The sequence below is a fragment of the Fukomys damarensis genome, unplaced genomic scaffold, assembly GCF_012274545.1.
Source record: "Fukomys damarensis isolate Sample0158 unplaced genomic scaffold, DMR_v1.0_HiC HiC_scaffold_34, whole genome shotgun sequence".
In the NCBI taxonomy this organism is placed as follows: Eukaryota; Metazoa; Chordata; class Mammalia; order Rodentia; family Bathyergidae; genus Fukomys; species Fukomys damarensis.
In genome coordinates, this window is record NW_022900946.1 from 19,841,091 (window position 1) to 19,867,712 (window position 26,622).

General features: G+C 47.4%; 2 protein-coding genes across 4 annotated transcripts in view; one reads left to right on the top strand and one right to left on the bottom strand.

Moving 5' to 3' along the window:
• CUNH16orf90 (chromosome unknown C16orf90 homolog) overlaps positions 1-403 on the top strand; it is a 3,708-nt gene extending 3,305 nt beyond the window's left edge. For both annotated transcript variants that reach the window (XM_010644048.3, XM_010644049.3), the window contains exon 3: positions 246-403. In XM_010644048.3, coding sequence (XP_010642350.1) covers positions 246-403 — 158 coding nt within the window. The remainder of the gene's footprint in view (positions 1-245) is intronic.
• Positions 404-4,079: 3,676 nt separating this feature from the next.
• Positions 4,080-26,622, bottom strand: part of Naa60 (N-alpha-acetyltransferase 60, NatF catalytic subunit) — a 31,342-nt gene continuing 8,799 nt past the window's right edge. The window contains exons 1-7 of one of the 2 annotated variants that reach the window (XM_010644045.3): positions 26,453-26,574; positions 14,568-14,683; positions 10,893-11,022; positions 8,506-8,602; positions 7,517-7,751; positions 6,276-6,619; positions 4,080-5,089 (exon numbers count right to left, since the gene is read on the bottom strand). In XM_010644045.3, coding sequence (XP_010642347.1) covers positions 6,463-6,619; positions 7,517-7,751; positions 8,506-8,602; positions 10,893-11,022; positions 14,568-14,677 — 729 coding nt within the window. In that variant the 5' untranslated portion in view covers positions 14,678-14,683; positions 26,453-26,574 and the 3' untranslated portion in view covers positions 4,080-5,089; positions 6,276-6,462. Of the gene's footprint in view, positions 5,090-6,275; positions 6,620-7,516; positions 7,752-8,505; positions 8,603-10,892; positions 11,023-14,567; positions 14,684-26,452; positions 26,575-26,622 lie in introns of those variants that run through there. The other variant, XM_010644044.3, reaches the window with a different exon arrangement.

The following is a 26,622-nucleotide window of genomic DNA, read 5'->3' on the forward strand; positions in this document are numbered from 1 at the left end:
TGAATTTTTGGATTCTTTTTTCTAGTTCTGTGAAATAGAGTGTTGGAATTTCAATTGGCATTGCATTGAATGTATATAGCAGTTTCGGTAGTATGGCCATTTTCACTATGTTGATTCTTCCTACCCAGGAGCATAATCCCCTTCTCTTTTGAAGCATGTCCAGTTCTGGGGACCCCAGGGTGGGCTGCCAGCTCCCCGTCTCTCTTTGGGTCTTTCTGAATGACTCTTCTTTCCTCATTCCTCAGCTTCCAGCTCCAGCATGGACCCAACAAAAAGTGTCCCCTCCCAGCCCGATTCTCATGAGGCCTTGGGGCTCCGACCCAAGAGGTCCTGGGGGACCCTGGAGGAGGTCATGTGTCCCTTGTGCAAGAGAACCCGCTCTGGGACCTTGGAGAGGTCATAGGGATACCCGTACCTGGGCTGGGCACAGTGGGGTAAGAACAGCTGAGGAGGAGGAGGCAGCAGTCCACAGAGGAAGGACTCAGCCCAGCAGTAACCTCCCCACTGGGACGACCCCTGCAGCTGCCCAGCTCCAGACCTGGGCCAACCTCAGGAAAGTACAGGGAGGGGAAAGCCCTGCTGGAGGCACAGAAGAAATGGAAACATGGCCCTGCCCTTGCAGCCTGCCCCAAACCCAATCAGCCTCTTGTACCAGGGAAGCCAGGTTAAGTGGAGAATCAGGCTCCAGAGAGGCCGGGAAGCCTTCAGGTCTAATCACATTAAAAGCTAAGGCCTGCACCTTCCTGTCCATCTGTCTGTCTTCAGTCCAGTTCAGTCAGACAAGCAGCCCAAGTCAACTCCAGGGCACCCTTGCCCTAAGCTGGGGCACATGAGTCACAAGCCAGGTCAGAGGGCTTCTTGGAAGTGGGGGTGCTGAGGTGGCTCTACAAGGTGGACAGGGTCTCAGAGGCCTAAATAGAGGCATCCCAGACCCAGAGTGCCAGGGAGAACAACTGAGACAGAAATGTTGGCCTGGATCCTGCACAGACCCTAGTGAGGGCTCGGTTCAATCTGAAGTTGAGCGACAGTGACCAGAGGAGGACGAACATTGACAGCAGGGTCTTGGACATTCTCCGAAGGCAGCAAGGGCTGGGGCAGGTGTGAGAGGAACATAACTGGCTAGTGGTTCACCCAGCGAGTTTCAGGAGGTGAAGAGGACAGCTGCCTCCCCACCCTTCCCACAACAGATGGACCTGAGAACGGTACCCAAGATAAGACATTAGGGACGCTGCTGAGGAGAGACAGAGAGGCTGGCTGCCTCTGCCACCCACGGAGGCTTGTACGAAGCTGCTGTCAGGGTCACTGGACAGAAGCGAGACATCCCACAAGCCAGCAATATAAGATACCTGGAACCCAAGGGGGCCTGATCCTCTCTTTTGAACATAGTAGGGTTTCAGGAGCAGACTGCCCCAGCCCAAACCTTAGGATGCCCAGGCCATGGTCATCAGTGATCACTTAGGAGATCCCTGGTAAGCCACATGTCCCCACGTTCTGGCCCTTGTGCAGTCTCTGTTGGTCTTTACCAGTAAAATGTGGCAGAAGGAGCATGTTGTCACTTTTGGGTGGGAGGCCTGGAGGTTTCTAAAGTTGCTATGGGGGAGGTTAGTGGTCACATGAGTCAGTTGTCCCAACTGCCCTACAGTAGGAAACCAACCTAGCCCAGAAAGGACACAGGCATGGCCCAGCTCACCATGGGCAGCTCAAGGTATAGATTCTTCAGCTCTTTCTGACAGAATTGTAATGATACAGACGCTGGTTAGACTGTTGAGTTTGGGGGTATCCTGTAGCCATGGTCTAGGCTTGTTCTCCCAGAAAAGCCACTTGCAGCTGCCACATGCTGGTACCAGAGGAAACTGCCCTCTAGACAGTTCCATTCTAAAGCCTGAACAGGTTTTCTTGAAAAGCACTACAAATAGACGGAGAAGCAGAAAAGCAACTGTCAGGGCACACTGGGAATTGGTCAGTGTGGAGGAACCCCAAAGGCTCCCATACTCATGGAACCGTGCCTTGAAGCACCCTTGTCTATGATCCTACAAATGCCGGTGAGTTGGGAGCTTAGTGAGCTGTAGTTAGTCCTGCCCTTAGGGAGACGGTCCTAGCAGTATGAGGGTTTGTGTGGGTTGCTGCAGTGTCCTCCAAGCTGGACTCTGCAGGCAATCTCCAATGGTGTACACAGGGACCAAGGAGACCGAGCCTTCCTGGTAAGGGACACAGTCTTTATCAAGGTTCTTAGGAGGTTTCCTTTCAGCCTAGGGCAGAGCTGGCTGCCTCTAGGCTGGTCTCTGTCCTAATTCCTGGGGAAGCTGTCAGGGGACTGCACTTCCTTTCTGTTTTCTGGCCCAGTTCTGTGGTGGTGGGGCTTTGGTGAGAAGCCAGGAACAGTTACCACAAGGTCACCAAAGCAGGGTGGCTGAGATGCCTGACAGGTGGGGGAGGCCATGACCGCCTTGAGTAGAGGTGCTTGGGGCCACCTTGCCTGGGCACAGGAACACTTGTTCACAACAGACCAAGGGCCCTCAGGAGTCATCCCTTCAATTTCAGTGCTATGCCTTTAGCAAGGGTGACATTTATTCTTGCCTAAAGACTTCAGGCTGTGCAAATCCTACCAGGACAAGCCCAGCAGGACTATCTGGTTCTATCTTCCTGTGTCCACATCCAGCTGTCTGACCTCAGAGCACCACCAGGGCAACCTCTTCTGGCAGTGACACCCACCTCTGCCCTGACTGCTTTGCTAGGTGCCTCTCTCTCAGAGGGCACTAGGATGGGGGCACATCCCTGTCACTGGTTGAGTCTCCCCATATAAGGTAGCACACATGGTTCTAGCATCCTGGTGGTGTAGAAGCAGCAGCATCCACTGTTAGCTCCAAGATACACACCAAGGTTAGTCAGTGTGGCTAGCTGAGGTGGTAGAGACACTGACCACTGGAATACAACCTGAACAGGATAGCAAGCAGGTGAAATACAGAACTGGAGGGAGGTAAAGCCATCCTCTAACTCTGGCACTGTTCCCAGTGCAGGACTGGAGAGGGTATTGTCCATAGTACAGCAGATGAAGCCAGCCCTGGCCCACAATCTGTGATGACAATAGGAAAGAGCTGCTCTTTCATGGGAGTCATGGTGTGGCTCCCACTCAGGTCTGGAGACTAAGCCATTCTATAAAACGTACAAAATGTTCAGGGGGAAAGGGTAAGAGGCAGTAAGAGGTATGACCCAGATGCCATAGTCACAGAGCCAGACAAACTACATTCACCACCTGGGACATGGCCCAGAGCCTGAGATGATAATAGGAAAATACTTCCTGGTTCTTGGGCTCTGTTCTCAGCAGTCTGGAGTCCAAGCCATTCTCAGGACTAAGTTGGAGACAGAAGTGGTAGTTGACAAATCAGTCTTAGCTCAGGCTTCTGCCTCCCTGGTACTCTCATCACAAACTGCAGTTCTTGGTAACTGCCCAGCCCAAGCCAGTTCTCACCTTTGTACTGTGGATGCAAGCATGGCAACCCCCCAAGGGTGGCCAGGTTTACAGAGAATGGTAAGAACTCCTGCCTGTTTGGCTGGCCCAGAGCCCTTGGTGGCTGAGGCTGAACTGCCTTTGGAGCCTTCTCTAAGCCAGGACAGAGCCCACCTGTACTAGGCCCCAGCTTGAGGTCAAGAGCCAAAGAGCCAGCTTGACCTGAGATGGGCAGGTGGTTGAGAAACCTTCAAATCTAGGATCAGCCACTTAGGGCTTTCAGCTCTAGAGGTCCTTTCCCAGGTTCTCATTCCTCAGCAGGGCTAATTACCAAGTTACCCCCAACTGGCAGAAACCATCTGCAGGATACCAGCAGGCAGCAGCTCCTGAGTCCTCAGCAACAGCTTGGTGGGGAGGGGGGCAAGGGTCCCCAGCATAGTGAATGAGGTGCTGGAGACAAGAGAAGACCAGTTACAGTCTATTTATTCATAATGAGACAAAACACTAGTCTATTCAATACTGGGCTGGGCACTGCTGTGATTAGAGGACAGGAGGGAGGGCAGGGCAGGGCCTCTGAGCTGGATTATAAATGTCCAACGAAGAACCTTCTGGAAGATGCTCTTTGACCACATGGAACAGAAATGAAAATCACATGATCACTGTTGAGGAGAGAGGACTCAAATATGGGGGCCTCAGCACACAGCTGATGCTAGTCAGCACAATTTGGGCCACCCACTGGCCAACACTGTTGAGGGAGGGGGACCTTTTTCCTGCTTGGGGCCTGCCTGCATGACAAGGACCCTGTGAGGCTGCAGGGAGGCCTGGTCCAGGAAGAAAGCACTCAAGTCACTAAGGGCCCATCTTTAGAGCTGTTCCTCTCTCTTCTTCAGGCTGCATGGCAAGGGACTGAAGGGGCATTCTTCCCCAGTTCCTACGACACAGCAGCAAGTAGCCTAGGGGTCCAGGGTAAGGGATGCTAGAAGTGTGTGACATATGCATGATTTATGAGGATGACGCAGCCTATGCTCTTGGAGTCTAAAGGGCCATAAGCATAGACTGTCTCCTGCCTGTAAGACCAGGCCACACCAGCCCATGGCAGCAGGGACAATGTGGGGCTTGACCTCCTCTTGTATCTGGCCAGGCCTTGGAGCTTTAGCTCATAAAAGACAGGCAGGGCAGGGCCCCAGGAGCCTCACCATTACCTGTCTGCAGGCCAGCTCCCAGCACAGGTCAGCTGCATGGAGCCAATAGACAGGATGATCTCCCCAAACAGTGGGAAGTACATAGCAGGAGGCCACAGAGGAGCAGAAAACTGTCCCATGGTCTATTTGCCTGAGCCAGAGGCTTTGCTCTTGTGCAGAGCTATGCCCCTTCTACCCACCCCTTGCCAGCCTCTCAGGCTTCTTCAGTCTGGTCCTCAACAAAAGGCCTGGCATTCCCTTGACTGCAGTTCTATTGTTCTGAGGTTCCTATGTCTTCAGGCTCAAGAGTGTCCACACGCTGTTTCTCCTTTGCAGCAGAAAGTCCAGTCTGGCTTTGCAGGAAGGAGTTAACAGGAGGGCAGTGCAGTGGGAGAGGCCCAGCACAAGTGCAGTAGGTGGAGGCAGAAGTTTCCAGAAGCAATGAGGAGAGCCAGGGAGCCTGGAGGAAAGAGAACAGGGTAGGATAGGATGAAGGCACTGGAGAACACATACCCACACTCCCTGTGGGATGCACGCCCAGAACATAGTCCCTTCTCCAGGCCCATTAATTTCTGCCATTGGCCACCAGGCTCCTCTCAGTCCTAGCACAAATAAAAGCAGTGAGAGCTCCACCCTTGGGATATGCACCCCAGGGAGCCATAGAGGCTGTCATGTAAGCATGGTTCAAGTCAAACAGCATCTGTTGTGGGTACACAAGGGGGTGGGCTTTGGAGTCCTCATATTCCTTCTAGCTCTGGTGTCCTTTGGACCTGGTGTCCAGCTCTCAGAGGCATTCACACACACACACCAGAGTGGCTGCTCCCAGGCCAAAGTTTCACCTCCATGGTACCCACCAGAGCAAGCCCACACAGAACTTTGATATATGTGGAATTTCTGGAAACAGACCAAAGACACAAATGTTTGTGGCTTATACCTAGATGTTTCCCCAACGTGGTCATAGGTGGTCAAAGGTGAGGATTTTGGCAGTGGCTGGATCTAGGGGATGTGACACTGGCATTAAGGGGCCTCACCCTGGGAGTGAGTGCTACCCACCCTAAGGCAGGTCACTTGGATGAAGTATAAGGGACAGAAAGAATGCTTCCTGCTGCTTCTATTGTTTTGCTGCTTGTCTGCTGCTGTTTCCCGCCTGCTCCGTGATGCTCCTCTGCCATGGAGCCAACCAACTATGGACTGAAACCTCTATAAGCTGTAAGTCAAACTTTTCCTCCTTTACCTTTGGGTGTTGGGTATTTGGTCTCAGCAACAAGAAAACTAAGACAAGTCACTGGGTACCTATAGCAAGAGGAAACTGAGCAACTGGGGGATATAGGTAGGTGGGACTTGAATTTTTGAATCATATGATTACATGACTTTACCAAAAATAAATAAATCAATTCATGAAGTAAAAAGAAAGTTTTAGCCAGGGGCTCAAGGTGTCTGTGTCAGCTGGAAACTGTTCACAGGTGCCTGTCTGCAGACTTTTGTGTTTGCTGTTGGCAGTGCCAGGCTCCCCATGACCCACTGTCCCAGGGTCTAACAGCCTGCATCAGCGGCTAAGCCCTGGAGCTCTGGTCTTTTGTGGAGAGCTATGCCCCCTCTACTCACCACTTGCCAGCCTCTCATGGAGAGTTGGGGGCTGCTCCTACCTGTTGGAGACTGGATGCATTCTCTGATCCTGAGCCCATGTAGCACCGGGCCTGCAGCTGGGGCAGGCCTACAGGCCAGCAAGTGGCCGCCATCTCCTTGGGGAGAGCAGCAGAGGTCAGATGGACAGGAAGGTGGGCTCTGCAGGGTGGTAAGGTGTGGGGTCTGGTGGAGGCTGCCCCACTGGCATCACATGGTGCGGCTGTACTCGATGCCGCTCTTGGTGGAGATACTTGACCATGGCAGGAAGCTGCAGAGCAGGCTGTGGGCTTGGCGGTAGATCCTGTGTGGGATGGAGCAGGGGCTCAGGTTGGCTAATGCTGAGCCCAAGTGCTGGATGTAGTCTGTGGGTTCCGTCAAGGAAGACTGACTTGTCTCCTGTCGTGCCTATCTGTGCTGTTCTCAGGGGCCCACTCAGTGATCCACACAGCACTGTGTACAGAGGACTCAGGGGCATTCAAGAGCCCACTGTATTATTAGATAGCTTCTGTTTGTAGAATAAGGGCCAGAGCCTGAGAACCAGATCACTTTCTGGGTAAACCCTCAGGTGAACAAACAGGACACCCTCACTAAGGTGACATATAGGGAGGGGCACTGATGCCAGGCAAAATATGAGTAAGTATTCCTGGTTCTCCCCTAGTCTCAACCCTCAGCACAAGAAGAGAGACAGAGCTCTATCTCTATGATGAGGGAGATATCAACAGTGTTAACCCCAGGATGCCTCGGTATCCACAGGGAACTGACTTCATGTGAGCCAAGAGGCTTACAAGGCTTGAGGTTGAGGTTACCTCCCACTTTCCTCTTTGATGCCTCTGAATAAATGAATCCAACTCATTCACTTAAAAACCCACATGCACTCCCGCTTGGTACCCTCTGGACCACATGATGACTGCTGTGATATCTCCTAGCTGCCTCCCTGCACAGGAAGTTCTGTTCAGTGCTGACCCAGCACACCTAGAACCAGGGGCTCTCCATCAATACTTACTGACGGGGTAGATAGATCCTGGGCCAAGAGAGTTAAAACCATCACGCTTGCCAGGCTGAAGACTGGGAATACTGGGTGCCAGACAGTACCTGCTCTCCTATCATGAGTGACCAGACTGTTCATACCAGATCTGCCTACAGCAAAAGCCAGTTACCTGACCATGACGTGAAGGTGACTGCCAGACCCAGCTACCTCACTGCCTCCACCAGCACTCTGGCCAGAAACCCATGAGCTCTCTCCACCAGCAGTAAAGGATATAAGATGGTCCAGGGAGGGTGGCCACCATTGATGTACAGAACATAAGTGAAGCCATCTTTGAGGACCCCTCGGATGGAGTAGTAGTAAGGTAGATAGTGATGCTGCCTAAAGTCTCTGTTTTCATAGAAGTTTATCGCTGTGTTGTTGGTGGTGAGGACGTGCAGGTAGATGGCTTTGCAGTGATCCTGGGCAGTGGTTGATATGTGATCCTTTAAACTTTCAAGTAAAAGGGAACCTTGGGAGAAGAAGGTTACACAGGGTAGCACAATTAGGAAGAAGAGGCCATGACCTCTCTGAGTCCTGGATCCAAGACCAGCTTTCTGTTACCTCCTATGGTCAAAGCCCCTAAAAGCTCACCATCAAATGGAGCTCGTGAGCTGCAGTCCACTGTGGGCCACAGGTGTGGACTACAGGTGTCTTCCTGTGGGCCAGATCCACAGTGGAGATGCACCAACTTTCAGACAACAGAAGTGTAAATTGGAGAGCCAGGGATTTAGCTCAGTGGTGCTACACCTGCCTTGCAAGTGCAAGGCCATGAGTTTGATCCCTGGTACTGGGGGTGGGGGGGGAGTGTAAACTGGAGCTCAGGAAACAAGGAATAGATGGGCCTGGGCTCAAAACTAAGACTGCTGCTCAGTACTGTGTGGCTACTGAGTGGGATAGGAATTTGATGCCACGGCAGTTGACAAGTGCTGTTTCATTTATGTTTGTATCTTCTGCTCTGAATCAAGGACATCTTGCCAACAGACATAGCTGTGTTTCTGATGGTGGGAGGAGCAAGAGGGGGTGTTTCTTCATGAGTGACCCATGGGAAGAGGATGGTGGGGGGGGGCATGCTAGGAGGAGAGGGATGGGGGTGTGAGGGGGCGAGGAGGGAGAATGAAAAGGGACGAAAGACTGAGTCACTTATGAGCTGAAGTCACTGGAATAAGGGAACTGACTGCCTTAGGTGAGGAATGTGCCCGAACCAAGAACCGGCAGTCCCTTACCTATGCCATGCTTTCTGAATTCCTTCACTACTCCAAGACTTAGAATGTACGCAACCTGTGTGTCCACAGAGAAGTTGGAGGCTAGAATATCTCCATCCTAAAGACAAAGTTAAGAGATAAAGTTAGGGTAACTTTTGGGGCACAGCGGCTCACAGCAGAGCCTACTGTGGTTTATGCACCCACTTCCTGAGGCCACCCAGGGACAGGAGGGGCAGAACAGAGATGATAAGGCAGAGTCCCCCAGCTGCTCATGGACCAACAGGGTTTGGACCCTGCTGGTAAAAATCTTCTACAACAACACCCCACACATAAAAGGAGCTCTCCTCAGGAATGGGTGAGGACTGGAGGGTCACTATAGGCCAGAAAGTAGCGTTAGGCAGGTGAAAAGGTAACAACAGGGCCAGGGATATAGCTCAAGGGTGCCGCACCTGCCTGGAAAACACAAGGTCCTGAGATGGATTGCCGGTACCAGGGTAGGGGTGGGGAGAGACAACTGTCCATGTGGACATTTAGCAGGTACTCAGCCTGAGGCAACAGACATACTGCAAGGCCACTGGACATAGTTTTAAAGGTTTAAAGAAGTACACACTAATTCTAGCACTCAGAAGGCTGAGGCAGGAGGATAGCAAGCTCAAGGCCAGCCTGAGGTACACAAACCCTTTAAAAAAAAAAAAAATTAAAAAGGCAGGGCATAGTGGCACACACTTGTCAGCCAGGCCCTTTGAGAGGCTGAGGCAGGAAGATTGAAAACTGGAGCCTAACACAGGCAACTTAGCAATACCTTGTTTAAAAATAAAAAAAATCTGAGGATGTAGCTCTGTGCAAAGGCCCTGGGTTCAATCCCCAGTAGCACCCCCCACCCCCGGCAAAGTACACACCGCTTTCCCTTTTCTGCCACCCACATCACTCTATGTGTCTCTCTTGTTCCATATTTGGATTCTCCCATCCCATTCTGCATGGAAGAATCACGAATCTAACCACCACAAGATTCTTAATTTTCTCCTACTTCATAAAGAACTTTTAAAAGGACCTACTGTATGCATGGTTCTCTACCTAAAGGAAGGATACTGGGCAACTCAGCCTTTCTACTTCCTGTCCACAGAGTGGGGCCAGCCTGCTCCCTGCTCCCTGTCTGAGCAGCTCCATGCTGCAGTGAACCTAACATAGCTGACTCAGAGAGAAGGCATCCTTGTTTTTCTTGTTACTTAAAGCCCTGGCTGGAACCATTTAACTGGCCCTGACTCAGGGCTGACTCTCCCTAGCTTCTCAGCAAGGCCTGGGCCAGTGTGGGGGTGCAGAGGATCCCTCTCCTGAGATGTCCCTTCAGAAGCAAAAGGTCTCCATGCCTGTGTCAAAGGAAAACAAATGTGTCAGAGGGGCATAGAAATCCAGTCACCATAAGGAAACAAAGTGAGGGGCAAACGAGACAGTGTCTCACACAAGAGGAAAAACCAAAAGGACACAGACTCTTGCTTTCTTTCTATTGTCTTAGCACTGAACAATGAAAGTAAGTTCAAGAGGAAGCTAGGCCAGAAAAGGTTACTCTGAGAAGAAATCAGAGTATAATTGTATGCATAATGGGACAGACTTTGGTGAACCCTGCTCCTTAAAAGGGAGAGATGTCCCTTCTTCCTTTTTTTTTTCTTTTGCATTGCTAAGGATGGAACCCAGGGTCTCACACATGCTGGGCACATACGTGCTCTGCCACTCCCAGCCCCCTTCTTGCATACTTGAAGAAATAGCCTCAAGCCAAACCAACAAAAAAAATCCCTATTTGCTAGTGGTTGGTGGATTTTCCCCTCCCTGGAGTATGCCTTAGCCAGTCACTGAATTATCAGCAGAACCCTGAAGTCAATCTTGAGGAACAAGAGGTCTGTGTCCATGATCTTACAATTTACATTTAGAGCTGGGACCACTAACCAGGGGGGCTCCAGATTTCCAAATGTCCTGCGAAAGACAGGTGTTGGAGTGGGTCTGTGATATGAAGAAAGCAGATCTTTTTCACCAATCTTAAACTGAAGGCTAACATTTCCTTCAAGAGACCACAGCAGTGTTGATAGTTTCTAGAACATTGCCACCAGCCCAAAGCACAGACCTTTTCATAGCACAGGACAGCCATGCAGTTCTCAGTGTGTCATTCCTGCCCCTTCCTACTTTCAAATGGCCATCCTCAGTAAGCCTGTTAGATCCTGTGACGTAGTGTACCAGCAAAGGTGCACACACTCCGAAGTCACACACAGAGACCAACAGGACACTCATGCACTGCTCTCATCCCTCAGGTCGTAGGCGTAAGACAGAGGGCTGTGCAGTAGGCAGTGTGATTGTCTTGAGCCCCCTGTACCCATCCAGCAACTGTGACAGTCAAAGTCATCACCACACGGACGTACCTCTTTGTGTATTTTGGTCCTGCTCTTAATTTCAGCTACTATCATTCCCACGATGGCGCCTCTATAGGTGGCAGCAAGGGAGAAGAACTTCTTGTTGGATGTGATATCACGATACCATGAGTCTGGGTACCTGAGGAAGGGAACACACTCAGGTGAGCCCATTGTGCTTCTGACAACAGAGCCACAGGGGACCCCAGGTTGCTCTGCCCACCATGTACTCTCCACCTATCATAGCTGTTTTCTCAAAGCAGCCATCTCTCAAGATAGGACTGGGTATTTCTGATGTGAAAATGATTTTACCAGATCTAAGATATAAGAAGGGGAAAAACGCCAATAAAACTGCCTCCCTTGAGCAATTAATGAAGGGCAACAAAAGGCAGCCTGCCCTCAGCCAGGCAAGCTGAAATTTTAGGGGTCTGGGTAACCCATGAACACTTGGGTGACTTCCGATAAGAATTCTGTGACAGTTCTGGACACTGAAGACCAGGAGAAATGATGAGCAAGAGCCCCGTTTGTAAGTGAATGGATCTCAGTTTATAACACTTCCCTGCACATCATCTCCAGGCCAGGAGTGGGGGCTGCACACCAAGAACAAGGCTGAGCCCTATTGATGTTACCTGGTCTCGAGCTGTAACCTAGACCCAGGACTATGTGCACCTTGGCTGGTACACTATTTCACAAGATCTAACAGCAGGCTTACTGAGGATGGCCATTTGGAAGTAGAAAGGGGCAGGAATAAGGAACTGAGAACTGCATGGCTGTCCTGTGCTATGAAAAGGTCTGTGCTTTATGCTGATGGCAATGTCCTAGAAACTACCAACACTGCTGTGGTCCCTTGAAGGAAATGCTAGCCTTCGGCTTGAGATTGGTGAAAGTAAAGATCTGCTTTCTTTGTATCCAACATCACAGATCCCTGCATGGTTGTTATGTGCTATGAAGATGGCTGTGCTTTGTACTGGTGGCAGTGTCCTGCCAATACTTCTGTGGGGGAACCAGAGAGCAGAACACCCAATGTGAAGGCCCAGGACACCACACTAGCAGATCCATCACAACCCCAGAGACCCCTCGTCAGGAGAGGGAAAATATTACAGTTTATGGGCTTTGTTTCCTAAATTGGAGACAGACCTCACAGCCAGAAGAGGTAAAGCAACAGAGAAGTGCTCTGCTCAACTCCGTAAAGACCACTGGCCATCCACCAAAAAGGTTCTTGACAAGACATGAATACTATCCAGGCTTCTCATGAGCCCCAAGAGTGCCCTACCAGCCTTTTGTTCAGGACGTGACATTGCCCTCTCACAGCCCATGAGGTGATGACCATTCCTCCACCATCATGGGAATCTGAGGCCTCAGGGGCATAAGGTTTGTAGAGGTGGCCAGGCTGGTGCCTCAGCAGGCAGAGGCCTCCAGCCCTGTGTGGTTCTCAGCATAGCTTATTTCCCTACAACTTATTTCACTCCTACTTCCCTGGGCTACTTCAACAGTAGGACTGCTGGCTTGAAGAATATTTTTAACTAATAAAGCCAATGCTAATCCATATCCCCAAAAAAGTCATAGGCCCAGAGGTGCATGAGGATCTCTTTCCCTACCTTTTACCAGCCATGTGGGCTCATAAGTCCAACATTAAGACTCATGGAAATGCTGATGGCTGCCAAGGTCTTGTATATTTTTTTCACCTCCTCCTCTCCTCCCCATTTACAAACACTTCATTTCCATTTTTTCATTTTCTCCTATTTTTTCTTTTCCCTTATTACCTTTCCCCTACCCTTCCTACTTTCCCTACACCTTTAGCCCTTTTCTTCCTATTTCACATTGTCAATCTTACATATTATTATAGCTTATTCACACCAGAGAAACTATTTGGAATTTACACATGTGTGACTTATTTATTTCACTTAGGAGTATATCCTCAATATATATCCATTTTCCTATGAATGAATCTAATTTCTCATTCGGTCTCGTATATTTTTAATTTAAAATTTTTTCTCATTACAAAAATTTTATACACATAATATAGAATAATGTTAGGAAAAACAGACAAGCAAAACAAGAAAACTGTGGACACTAATAATCTACTCACTGCACGCTACTCAGAGTTCTTGGTTACAAGATACTGGGGGGGCCTCAGAAGATGATCCCAGAGGTCCTCAGAAGGAAAGTTCCTCTCTGACCTTCTCCTGCCCTCTTATTCTTATCTCTTGCCCTCATTCTCCTGAGGCCAGCTATGGAAACTAACATTTCTCTACCCCAAAGTGGAGAGAGGTCACAGAAACCAGAGGCTCTTTCCCCCAAAGCCAGCCATAAAAACCTAAAATCCTACTCTAACCACCACTACCTTTCTGTGTAAGAGGTGGCTATGACCTATCTTGTCTCATGGTAGATCTAAGATTCATTCCAGAAGGGGTCTAAGCCCACACCCAGAAGGAAGGAATATCAGAGACGCCAAGAGAAATCTCAACAGATAGGACTTGCTATATTTCCTTAATTGATTAGCACTGGGCCAAAGCCTTTTTGTCCTACAATTTCTATACTGCTGTCCCTGCTTCATCAAGCCTATATATAAAAATGGAGGGTTCATTGTGGGTACTTTGGTGTCCAGTCTGAAGGCTCATGTCACATAAGACCACAATCAAATACATTTATCAGGCTTTTCTCCTGCTAACCTGTCCCTTGTTATATAAGAGAACATGTCTTTCCTTTTCTATTGTACATATTCTTAAAAGCTTTTATCCTGTTCATGTTTATAAATCAAAGTGGGACTGTGGAACATACTTTTCCTCTTAATTTGCTTTTTTCACCTAATACCTACTAGTTAAAAAAAAACAAAAAAACAAAGAAACTTTCCGTCAACAAATACAACTTTTTGCGGGGGTACTGAGGACTGAACTCAGGACCTTGTGCTTGTGAGGCAGGGAGTGGAACAAATACATCTTTTTAACAGATTTTTTTTCCCCTTCCTGGTTGCATCTTTTGTTTGTGGTACTTTGCCATTGAGCTATATCCCTGCCCAGTTTTTTTTTTGTTGTTGTTGTTTTTTTGAGACAGGGTCTCACTATGTAGCTGAGACTGACCTGGAACTCACTATGTAGCCCAGGCTGGTCTTGAACTCACAGTGATCCTCCTGCCTCAGCCTCCTGAGTGCTGGTATTACAGGCATGTGCCACCACGCCCGGCCCCGCCCAGTTTTTATTTTATTTTCAGACAAGGTTTCAGTAAGTTGCCCAGCTAGCCTTGAATATGAGATCATACTGCCCCAGCCTCCAAGTAGCAGAGATTATAGACATGCTCCACCATGTCTGGCTCAATACTATTTTTGTATGCACATATCCTATTGCTTGTAAATACTCAATATATAATTAGGATACCTGAATTGCTTCTCAATTTCCTGTACATACATCACCACACTGAACATTTCTGTAACTAAAGCTGCCAGGCAGACCCCTTGGGGGCACTTCACATAAGGAAGGAACTGAGGTATGAGGAGCTCCAGAGCCCCGAGGTCCATATCTAGCTAAGTGACTGACCACAATGATCCTTCTAGGCCTGTCCTTGCCTCTACTGCGTGGTGATGTGCCCAAAGGGACCTCTGTCAGCCCTAACACCTGCAGATCTGAATGTTCTCCCCAATCCCGTACCTCCCCGATCCTGCAGCCCAGGATGCAGGAGCCCAAAACTTACTCAATAGGGAACCAGTCGCTGCAAAGGTGCTTCACAGTGTCTATGTCATCGTGGCAGAGAAGGCGCAGGCTGACCTCGCTGAGGGCACTGGATGGCACCACCTCTGTCATTCACACCTGCAGGGAGAAGAGGAAGTACCACCTAGTAGCTCATTTACCTGTTCCTGTCCTGCACACTAACCCTGGGAAGTAAGCGAGGGACGTGAGCCAGAGAAAATCTTCTCACATCAGCTGGGTGCTGGCTTTGCAATTGAGGGAGCGTAAGTGGGATGAAGCCTCCAGGAAGTGAGACGAGCCTCCATCCAGTCTATCCCTTTTTCCTCTCCACTCTGAGCTGCCCTCTGGGCTCCCCAAGTCACCCCCACACCTCTTGGGCTGGTCATGTCTTCTGACAGGTCGCCCTGCTGCAGAAAGCACAATGGGCCCAGCTAGCTGACTTCTCCCAACCTTGGCCCCAAGGTTGCCAATGACAGATATGGAGCTCAGCAGCCCCCATCCCTTGCTCCCCCAGGAGCAGCCTTGTGGGTTAGGGCCAGTGAATGGCTGGATATTCAGGGCATAGAGATTGGGGCACCCTCCACTTCTTCCTCCTACAGCAAACAGACACAGGCATACAGGGACTCCGAGAGACACTACCAGGTCAAATCAGCCGCCAACACTATTTTTTTGTTATGGTGGTGGGCCTGGAGTTGAATGCAGGGAGTGCTGACCTACACCCCAACCCTTTTCTTGATTTTATTTTGAGATAAGGTCCTGCTAAATTGCCTGGCCTGGCCTCAAACTTCCAATCCTCCTGCCTCAGACTCCCAGAGTGCTGGGATTACAGGCATGGCCAGCTCTCATTTTATTTGAAAGGAGGGAAAATTCAAGTGATGGCCTCTGACAAAAGAGAAAACAGATTTCTTCTTTAGGTTGGAACTCAGTAGTTTATTTAGAAAAAGGATCATTCGTCAGGTCTTTCTACAAGAACTAAGTTCATCCCCAATGGCTGAGGAAAAGTCCTTTTTTACTAAGAATGACAGCTAATACGAGTAAAAACAATGAGATTCAGAGAGTGGTAAAACACCTTGCACCCAGGACTCTATGAAGGCACAAGGAACACTCCGGAGCCATCTAGTCAGCCTCTCCCACTTCTGGCTATGACCAGTGAGAAATGGCCCAAGCCCCTGGGTCTTCCTGCTCCAAATGTTAGGCCAGAACACAATTGCAGTCTTTTTTTTTTTCCAGTTTTTTGAGACAGGGGCTCACTATGTAGTTGAGACTGACCTAGAAGTCACTATGTAGCCCAGGCTAGTCTCGAACTCACAGCAATCCTCCTGCCTCAGCCTCCCGAGTGCTAGGATTACAGGCATGCACATGCACCACCATGCCTGGCGCAGTCTTCATTTGTTTCTACAGCACAGAGGATCAAACCCAGGGCTTCTTCACTAACGTTAGGCAAGTGTTCTACCACTGAGTCACATCTGGTACAGAGCAGCCTTCAGGCCTAATTTCCTGGTCACCAATGATGCAGATTAACACACAACAAACATGGACAACATTTGACATTCTACATTCAGTTTCTTCAAAAAGTCAGTATCATTAAGGGCACAAGTATAGATGAAAAGACACCAGCGAATTATAATGCATAAATCCCTGCAAGAAAAAAATAAAAGTTGAAACAATACTTGGAGGGGACAAACAGGCTGGCCTATGTATTATGAAGCTGCTACTAATTTTCTTAGATTGCACTGAGGTAGAGAGGTAATGTAGGAGAAAGTCTTTTTCAGAAGATGCGTGCCAAAAATATTTTAAGAGTAAAATATCATGATTTTAAGTGGTTCAGGAAGTATGACAAAATGCCATCAACTGTCAGATTTATTGGCCTATAGGCCACACCATGCTACTCACTGTCCTATGTGCAACTTTTCTACATGTATGAAAATTTTCATAATAAATACTGAGGTAGAGAGGACAGTCATTACTTGCCATAGTCCAGGCAGCCATACCCAGGGACCTGAAGGACCTGGATGCTCAGCCCTCACACTTCAGCAAAGCCAAGTGAAGTACCCACAGCAGCTGCTTGAGGTTACTGTGCCTGCTCTCCCAAACATGGCTTGTGCCTGAGCAAGGCCTTCTCCCAGCTGCCACAGCCTGTAGGGTGCCCACTTCATTACCCCAGGAAGAGCTCCAGAAGTTCCACTGGCTAAGTCCGCTGAGTTTCTGAGCTCTCATGGTTATCTCCAGGCTGGGCTTAGACAGGGTGGCCATGCTGTCTGCCAAACCTTTCCAGGAGCAGCACTGGTACTGCATGCAGGGATATCTCACTTTTTCCAGCCCCTAGATGGAATCCAGGGACCCAGTCAATGGCTTCACATGCCCACTGGAAACTTTCCTCCAAGCACCTATCCCCCACAGTTTGAAGGCACCTCTTGACATAAGGGATAAGCTGTAGTGATGGTGAACCTTTTAAAGATCAATAACCCAAACTGCAACCTAAAACCCGTTTACGGGGTCAGGGATTTAGCTCAGTGGTGCTACACCTGCCTCACAAGCACAGGTCCTGAGTTTGATCCCTGGTTCCACAGGAAAAGAAAAAAAAAAAAAAAAAAACAACAAAAAAAAACTTACTACAAAGTGCCAGCACTTCAACTAAACCTGAATACTGAGGTTTTTAGTTTACAAAAAACAACTATTGCCTGATGCTCAGCTACTGGGGGCAACTTGACTCACATGCCGACAGAGGGGCTCTGCATGTCTGCTGCAGCATGCATGCCGTAGGTTTGTACCACTGAGGTAGAGGAAAGGGATCCTATAGAAACACTTGGAGACAGGTGCTCTTCATCCCAGGTCCTCCCAATGAAACAGCCATAATGGCAAAAGTTGTAGGCATCAGGGCCATTTTCATTAAAAGGCATGGGATAGCCAGGCATGGTGGCTCACACCTGTAATCCCAGCATTTGGGAGGCTGAGGCAGGAGGATCGCTGTTAGTTCGAGACCAGCCTGGGCTACATAGTGAGTTCCAGGGCAGTCTCAACTACATAGTTGAAACCCTGTCTCAAAAAACCGAAAAAAAAAAAAAAAAAAAAAAAAGGGCACGGGATGTGTTCTGTATTCCAATATGGATGAACTTTATAGGAGAATGCAAAATTCACTTGGATAAAAGTCCAAATATGAAGCTTCAAGGTGTCACTCTTCAGGAAGAGGTTGTCCCTGGATGTCCTGGGTCTCTGGCCCAGTCACTTACTTCAGGACATGGGTAAGTGAAGCAGTTCAAAGAGGGGTAGACAGAAGAGCCTCAAGACTTGAACAAAAGGCTTGGCTCTGATTTCCTCCCTGTTCATTCGTTTCCTAACCTCAGCTTTTGGTGAACCTCACTCCTCTTTGGCCCTGAAATCACCCTTCTGGTCACTGCTGAAGGCTGCCTGTTGCAGAGGTAGGAAGGTGCTGGACCTGGACTTACCTCTGTCCACAGGGGCTGGACACACACCACTGATCACACTTCACAGGGTGGCTTCCATGTGTTTGAAACACAGAATAGAACCAGAGGAAGAGTTGTCAAGACACTCCCAACATCCACAGGTACATTTCCCATCCCCCCAAATGCTAGGGCATTCAGAATCGGGGGGACACAGATGGGATATGTTCAGTTTCTAGGGGGTCCTGGGCACAGTCTTGATGCCCACAGTGGCACTCTGCTCATACCCCAAGTAAGAAAGCCAGGAACCATCCTACTTTCTAGAGATCTCTTTGGCTGCCCCACACTAACACCCCTAGCCCACAGGGGTTCCCCATCCCAGAAGCGCTACTTCATTTACCAGATAAGCGAGTTACTTGAAAAATCACCCTACTCTCACACTGGCTTCAGAGGGCTCTGGTTCCACCCTCAGCCTCAGGGAGAAGCCTTTGGGGTGGGGCCAGTGGGGCCACAACACCAACCTGCCCTGCCTTTTCTTCTTTCATGGTCATGGCTCATCCCAGGCAAAGCTGGGTAGAGCTCTGTCTACACTGTGCACCATGTGCTCCTAGGCCCTGCTGGGACCTGGAGAGTCCTGGAATCCCTGGGACGATTCCAGTTCCCACATCCTTTGAAACAGTTCTTCAACAAAGTGCTTTAGCTTTCCTAGATGACTCTACAAACTCTGAGTCACTGGAAAGAGTATTCAAGAGGGTCACTGTTACGGCTATCCAATCCCCAGCCAGCGCCACATCTCCCTCCTTCCTGTCCTAAGTAGGGCCACTCCAGTATTTGTAATCTCTTTTGCACTACCAACTCCCCTTTGAGGGGCCGTCAACATACTGCATATGCTCTTTCCTGGACGAGCCTCCCCGCCACTTTCTTTACTTCCAAGATAACAACCCCAAATCCCTGCTACCCTCCCACTTTCCTCCAATGCTCCTAGTTCTCACACTCCCCACCTTCCACTTTGCCCAGGACAACACACCACCGCCATCCCTCTCTGAAATCCAGCCACCTCCCTCAAGAAAGCTCTCTCCAGCCTCTGCAGCTCACCCCTCTGTCCATCCCTTTTCCAAGCTCTTATCTCCCCATCCTGTAACAAAGCACCATCCTAGTCCTTCCCCTTGTCCTGGGCTTCTTCTCAAGCTGAGTACCATCTTCTTCACACACAAGAATTAAAGACCACGAGGCTCCTTGAGAATGTGATGTTCTGCAGACACAAGGTTTATGGACTTGAAAAATCCAAGAAGAATTAATTTTAAACTCTTGCCTCTAGGCTGGGTGGAGGAGAAAAGGAAAAAGACACTAGTTAATAGCAGATCCACTGCCTTGTACATCAGTGAGATATGCTAAGGGCTAAAAGTAGAGGGCAAGTGAAGCACTGGCACATTTGTCCAAATGAGCAGCTGCCTGTGGGTGAGCAAGCTGTCTCCACAGCAGCCCGGGCTTCTTCCAAAACTTCAGTGTAGTAGGAAAATGAATAATTTGTAGGGTGACAAGAAACAAACACCCACTTGCCTACATACTTCCAAATAGCATCCCGTTAAAGCTTCATGCTCTGAGAGGAGCCCATACAGTGTCACATAAAACTTGACACCTCTCTTCAAACATGAATTAATGATCCTGGAGGATTCAGTTTGTATGAAGTTCTGGAACTGATTAAAAGAACCAATGGTACCAAAGATCAGAAAGTGGTTACAGAGAAAGAACCGAGAAAGGGAACTGGCAAAGTGCTATGTCTCATTTTGTGGTTGTCAAAACCACATGGATCCATTCAATTAGGCTGTGCACTGGCCGCATATTCATTACACTTCAGCTCAAAACAGCACCAGGTACCAAGATCTGTCATGTAAAGGTACAAGATCCCAGTAATGAATGTAACTGTACTATATACCTAGAATGTACCAATAAACTCAATAAAATAATAAAAAAATAAAAATTCAAAACAGCTCCGGGTGAGGCCAGGGATTTAGCACAGTGGCACCATGCCTGCCTCATAAGCACAAGGTCCTGAGTTCGATCCCCAGTACCAAAAAAAAGACAACAACTAAAAAAAACAAACAAAAAAACCAAACAGTACCTGGTGGCTTGGTCAAAGTCCCAAGTCCAGACCCAGTCCTTCCTTTGGGTCAAATGCTCCCTCTTTTGCATACTGTGAACCTATCTGTTATCATTAATGTATTACAACTATATGAGAAAGTCAGGCTCTGCTCTGGGGATTAGAGTCACAGCAATGAGCAGATTTAGGACTCTCTCATCACACACAGGCAGGGGCACACGGGGTTCCACAGTGCTTTCTTTTCTTTTTTTTGTTTAATTTTTTGGTGCTGAGAACCAAACCCAGGGCCTCATGCTTGCTAGGCAAGCATTCTACCACTGAGCTAAATCCCCAGCCCCTATAGTACTTTCTTATGCATTACCGAAATAAACTGTTGCCTTAACTAGAGGAAGTCCACAGCAAAATTAAGAAGTGTTATCAGTCAGTCTAGCAGGGAAGGAGATGCTACGTCCCCACAGGGACCACAGGGAAAAAGGAAGTAACCTACCCACTTGCGTCCTCCCAGAAACTGGACCTAACAGGCACAGGGTCCCAGTAGGAGGAAAGATGTCTGAAAGTTTCACATCTGCCTGGTCCAGTTGTCAGCATTTTTGTTCACTAAAGGGCTGAAAATCTGGTTGCTCTCAGTCTCCATTAGAACAGTTTTTTAGGGCCAGACTATAGAAAGGATGCCTCACCTTTAGTGACTAGTCAGTGTCATAACTGGATTAAGGATGAAGAGGAAAAACAAACAGAATGTGATCCAGGAGTAAGAGAGAACACAAGACTGGGGCCAGATATGGAGCTGAGATGAGACTGAATGGCCTCCTTGCCTGAAAGCTTCAAATGAGTTTCCTGTTCCTGGGACAGAAAATGAGGTGCGAGATGAGACTGCACTCCCTGCTCTCAGTTCATGTGGGAAGAGCAGTAAGGGTTCACAGCAGGGACATCTGAGGCAAAGGCAGGTTGGGGCCAACAGGACAGACAATAAGAAGCACATTGGCTATGGAGGCTCTTAACATTGGGATCTTAGTAAGAGCTGCCTAATGGGCAAAAGCCTGGAATGCAATTCCAAGTTCAGAGTGAGTGAGTGTACCAAGCAGTTTGGTTTGAAAACAAAACAAAACCATCTAGCTTTTAGGAGGTGGGAACCAAAACATGGTAACAGTTAACATTTATTTGATCAGCATGCTATTTTTTTAATCTTTTTTATTTCTTTTTAAATTTTTAAGACAGGATCTTGCTATGTAGCTCAGGCTTGCCTTGAACTATGTAGCACAGGCTGGCCTCAAATTTAGAGCAATCCTCCTGCTTCAGCCTCCCAAGTACTGGGATTACAGGTGTATACCACCACACCAGGCCAAATCCAATTAAAAATAAAATGTACAAGTTTAAAAAAAAACATTTAAAAAGGCTTTAAAAGAACATTCTCCTTTTCTGGAAAGAGGCAAATGCTCTTTTTAAACGTACTTGTTTTTAAAGTGTGAAATTAACTCATGTTCACAGTAAAATCAGACTTCATATGCAACATGAAGCCAAAATGAAAAATCCTGTGCTTACCCTACTCCCAATATGTTATTTTTTTTCAGTTCCTATGAGAAAAAGGAAAACTTTTTTCTTTTTAAACACAGCACAGGGGTGCACAAATATGTCCAGGCTATGCAGAGCTTTCAAGGCAGTGTACTTTTCTTTTTCTTCTTCTTTTTTTTTTTTTTTTTTTTTTTTTTTTTTTGGTTTTTGAGACAGGGTCTCACTATGTGGTTGAGACTGACCTGGAACTCACTATGTAGCCCAGGCTGGTCTTGAACTCACAGTGATCCTCCTGCCTCAGCCTCCTGAGTGCTGGGATTACAGGCGTGCGGCACCACGCCTGGCCAGTGTACTTTTCTTTATGGATATCGTAATGAAAACTTAAAAGGGAGGGCTAGAGAATAAGCAAAGTAATCTAAAACTCAGAGAAGAAGAACAGCAAATGTGTGCTAAACATTAGACCAAGAGGTGAATATCTATTAACTGCTATGGTCAGAATGAGCATCCTGAAAAGAAACAAGTGTGGAAAAAGTATCCAATGGTACAACACAAAATGCCAAGGAAAGGCTGTAAATATTGGTGCAATAAGTCTCCAGAAAATAATCCTTCTCAGTACCTAAGGGAAAATTACCCATTCACTATTTATAAAATGAAAATGCTTTCTGGGGCTTGGGATTTTAGCTTAGTGGTTCTGCCATCTGCCCTGCAAGTGCAAGGTCCCAAGTTCAATCCTCAGTACCAAAAAAACAAAAACAAAAACCTTATAAAATGGAAATGCTTTCTTCTACTAGTTACAGGCTCAAATTTCAAAACTTACCTGGCTAAATTGATTCTATTTCTGGGAAGGAAAGAAAAACAAAATAAAACAAACTCCATTCAATTTTTAACAATTATTCCACAAAAAAATAGAGCTGGAAGATTTATTAAAAACATTTTTTTGTTGTTTTTTGTTTTGTTTTGTTTTGGTACTGGGGATTGAACTCAGGACCTTTTGCTTGTGAGGCAGGTGGTGGAACCACTGAGCTAAATCCCTGGCCCAATGGAAGTTTTTTTTAAGACACAGTCTATTAAAGATGACAAAAAACTATTCTTTCTTTTTTATTACTTCATGTGGAAGCAAAGATAAAAAGGGCTTTCTTCTTTTTTTTTTTTTTTGGTACTGGGGATTGAACTTGGGTTCTTGCGCTTGCAAGGCAGGCCACCGAACCGGCTCTTGAAAAATAAAAAGGGCTTTCTTAAACATTTGTTTTACGTCCTTGTACACAACCACCTCCTCGTCACTGTGTTTAGAATATTTATTTCTGGCATCATTGCCCAAAATGCTATGCTATTCTTAGGGTGCTAGGTTTCAAAGTCAGTGTTAAGCGTTTATTCTAGGGTAAAATAGGTGGTTATTATAATTTGGAAAGACAATTGAAAATCTCTATACTGTCCCACTCATAGCTGTTTCTCATCATTTTGGGGGAATATGCCCTCTCCTAACCATGTGGGCCTTGCCTGAGAAAGAAACAGCGGGGCATCTGAGTTGCTGAAGAGCAAGATAAGGGGATAATCACCATTTGCTGTCACTCCCTCACTCACTGACCATCTCAAATCTCTGAGCTGTGGCCACCCTGGGACAATTGTCAAACCTCCCCACTGGGATACTCCAGCTGCATGAAGTATTGCTCAATGTTGACATGGGCCCCAAGCCACTTCCTGCAGAAAGCCCCAGCTCCCCATTCAGACCCTTCCTCTCACTCCATAAGCACTGAGCAAAATATCTTAGTGCTGGCAGCAGAGTATGAATCTAACAGAAAGTGAACATTTGGTGGGCAAACATATAGGTCATTCTTTAATTAGCCATGGTATATCTGGGCTTCACAGAGACCCTGTATTGTCCTGTCAACCAGCCCCCTTCAGCGGTCATGTTAGAAAAAAAAGAATCACCAAAAAGCAAAAAAAAAAAAACAAAAAAAAAACAAACAAAAAAAAACGTCAGCCAGGCATGCTGGTGCTTCCCTGTAATCCTAGTACCCAAGAGGCTAAGGCAGGATCCTTGGGGCAAATTCAAGGCCAATCTGGGCTACACATGGTGAGTACAAGGCCAGTTTGAACTACATAGTAAACTGTCTCAGAAAACAAAAAATAAAACAAAAAAGGGATAGTCAGGAAAGAGCCATCAAAGGCACTTACAACTACTTGCTAATTCAAACTTAGCATTCAAACTAAGCCTGAAAGAGAATCAGCACCCCCGGAATCATTCTTCAGGCCATCGTTGTACAGTACTTGAAAGCACTTCCCACTACTAAAGTAGAACCAGTTTCAGTGCAAAGCCCATATCCTAGCCTTGCTTTCTGCAAAAGAGGATCTGTGTCTAACACATACGGGCTTTGTGCACATCTTCCAGGAGGTGATGGAGATCAGACGTTGTGGAGGAGCCACCATTTAAGAGAGAGTGCAGTAGAATACAACTGTAATCCCACTGAGGGATGCTAAGGTAGGAAAATCACAAATTTAAGACCTGCTTGGGCAACTTGGCAAGAAGATCCTGTCTCAAAATATAAAGAGTTGGAGATGGACCTGGGGATTTATATCATTGGTGCCACCACCACGTGCCTTGCAAGAGCAAGATCCCTCGATCCCGGGTACCAAATAAATAAATAAATAAATAATAAAAAGTAGAGTTGGAGATGTAGCTCAGTGGTATAGCACTTGTAGGTTCAGTCCCCAGTACCACCCAACCATACACACACAAACCTCTGGTAAGTAGCCACATTCTATTAAAGTGGGAGACCTCACACAACATACACCGGTTCTCTGGCCTATTTCAGGAGGGCAAAACAGGCTCACAGGAAGGTCCAGAGCTCAGAATTCTCAAGACTCTCGCCTATGTCTGTTCTCTGTTACTGTAATGGAAGGATTTTGCATTCATCACCTGATCAAAACATTTCTCAGACCGCTAGAGGCCACCCTGATGCTAACAGGTATACTGAGGCAGGGACAGTGTTGTGGGTGTGAACACCCAATCAACAAGGACAGCATCGTCCTCCTTGGTCTCATTTCAAGTGAATCATTTAGCTTTCAAATCTCCTGACATGCAGGAATTTTCTCCTACTCTGATGAGAAGCATGCTGCTTCTAAGCAAACAGGACAAGTCACATCTAAAGACACTCTCCACACTGTCTGCCCAGGAGTGTGGTTAAAAAAAAACAGTGACAAAGTCACTTCAAGTTACAAATAGGAGAGGCTAAAGATAGGACACACAGAGACCTTTTGAAAAAAAGGGTGTTATATTATGCTTACATGCTGACACCAGACTTTGTGACAGGTTTTAATCATCTTCATAGAAACACAACATTGTCTTGTAGATCTGTGAAACTCCTAGCAGCCCATGAATGCCCCACACTCGAAGGGCTGATTTACATATATTTTTTTTATTATTCTTAACAGAAAAAAAATAATATGAAAATATATGATACCATTTTCAGTCATAGTGAAACTTGCACTTTGAAGATGGGCATGGATTTCTCTGAAGTCAGTCATTATTTAAACTTGTTCCAAAGCTTACAACATGCAATACTATTTCCCTGTATTACCACAATTCCAATATTGTTCTGTTGCCCACTAGTTGCCATCTCCACACATTCATCTATTACAAGATTCAAAAACGAATCAAATCCTCACAGTATTTCTCAGACATGTTTGCCACCATTTAGTTTCAATGATAATTTCTTGTCCATACATTTTTTCAGCTCAGGAGGGTGCTCATCTAATCCTGGGGCTCAGAGATCCTTTGAAAGGGAATCTATGGCCCTGTGACGCTCCCGTGGTACACCTGGCACTTTATATCTTGCACATTTTTTTTGATGGTACAAAATCCTAGGGTGGGGGGATAAAAATCTATGATCATTGCTGTGACTGGACTGTCTGGAAAGATGGCTCTGGGGTTTTTTCAAAGGCTTTTAATCTCATCTCCTAATTGAGCTTAAAACAATTCATTGATGTGTGTGCGTTTATGAGTGTGTATATCTATCCGATGTCTTTTGTTCCTTTTTAAGTCAATGACATAAAAGACCCCCCTCCTCCTGCCCTGTCAGCCAGTATTATGGCCATAGGACTTCTAAAACTACTCTCAACATTGGTTTTAGTTGGACTGCTGTGTTTGCATAGAAAACCTTTGGAGTCACACAACTCCTACATGGTCAGGTAAGCATTAACTAGGGATTTTATGCCTTTAGTGCTTTGGTAAAAGGAAAACCTCTGCAACTGGCTACATTTCATTAAATGATTAAGTTCCACTCTCCACACCACAGTGAACCATTGTTGGGCTGTTAGCCTTTTCTTTCAGAATCAAGGAATAACAAGAGCAAAAGCACACGGTCCAAGGACTTGGCCAAGGGAAAAGAGATTAAAGCCAAAGTTCACGTTTATTGAGATACTCTTCTCTCCTTGCTTGATCCTCCAGGTCCTGGTCTCAGACACTAGCTGGACACACAGATACTTGTTAGCTCCCCTCACCCTCAATTTTCCCAATGGGAGACATCACACAAGCTACCGAACCCCTTCTTATTCCTCAGCAAGTGCTTAATTTAGAAGTCAAGTCGGTGCTTGAGGGTCAGCATGGCCGGACTACAACAAACCAGAAATGGAAAGCTTGTATTTGTCCTAATACTAAAAGTACGGCGGGGAAGAGAAAGACGTGGAAGGTGGGAGGGCAGAGCCTTAGGCTCAGAAAAGAGCAAACAAGTCAGCAATTGCCCTGGCTCAACAAGTACCAAACGGAAGCAAGGGCTAGGCGAGGCGGGGCTGAAACGAGCAGGCCAGACCCTTCATCTCGAGAGATACAGGTGGGTGCTACCCAAAACGCTTTTATTTCCAATTTCCAGGACAACTCACCTTGGGGGTCCGGCGCGGAAGCGGCCCCAAGAAAAGGGCCGACTCCCGCCAAGCGCCGCTACCGCGACGCTCGCCCGCCTTCGAACTCTGACAGGAGTCACCGAAACCGACTGGGCCAGCCCCGAGGGACAAGCTCCCCCGGCCTTTCGCAGGTCCCGGCCCCGGGCTGC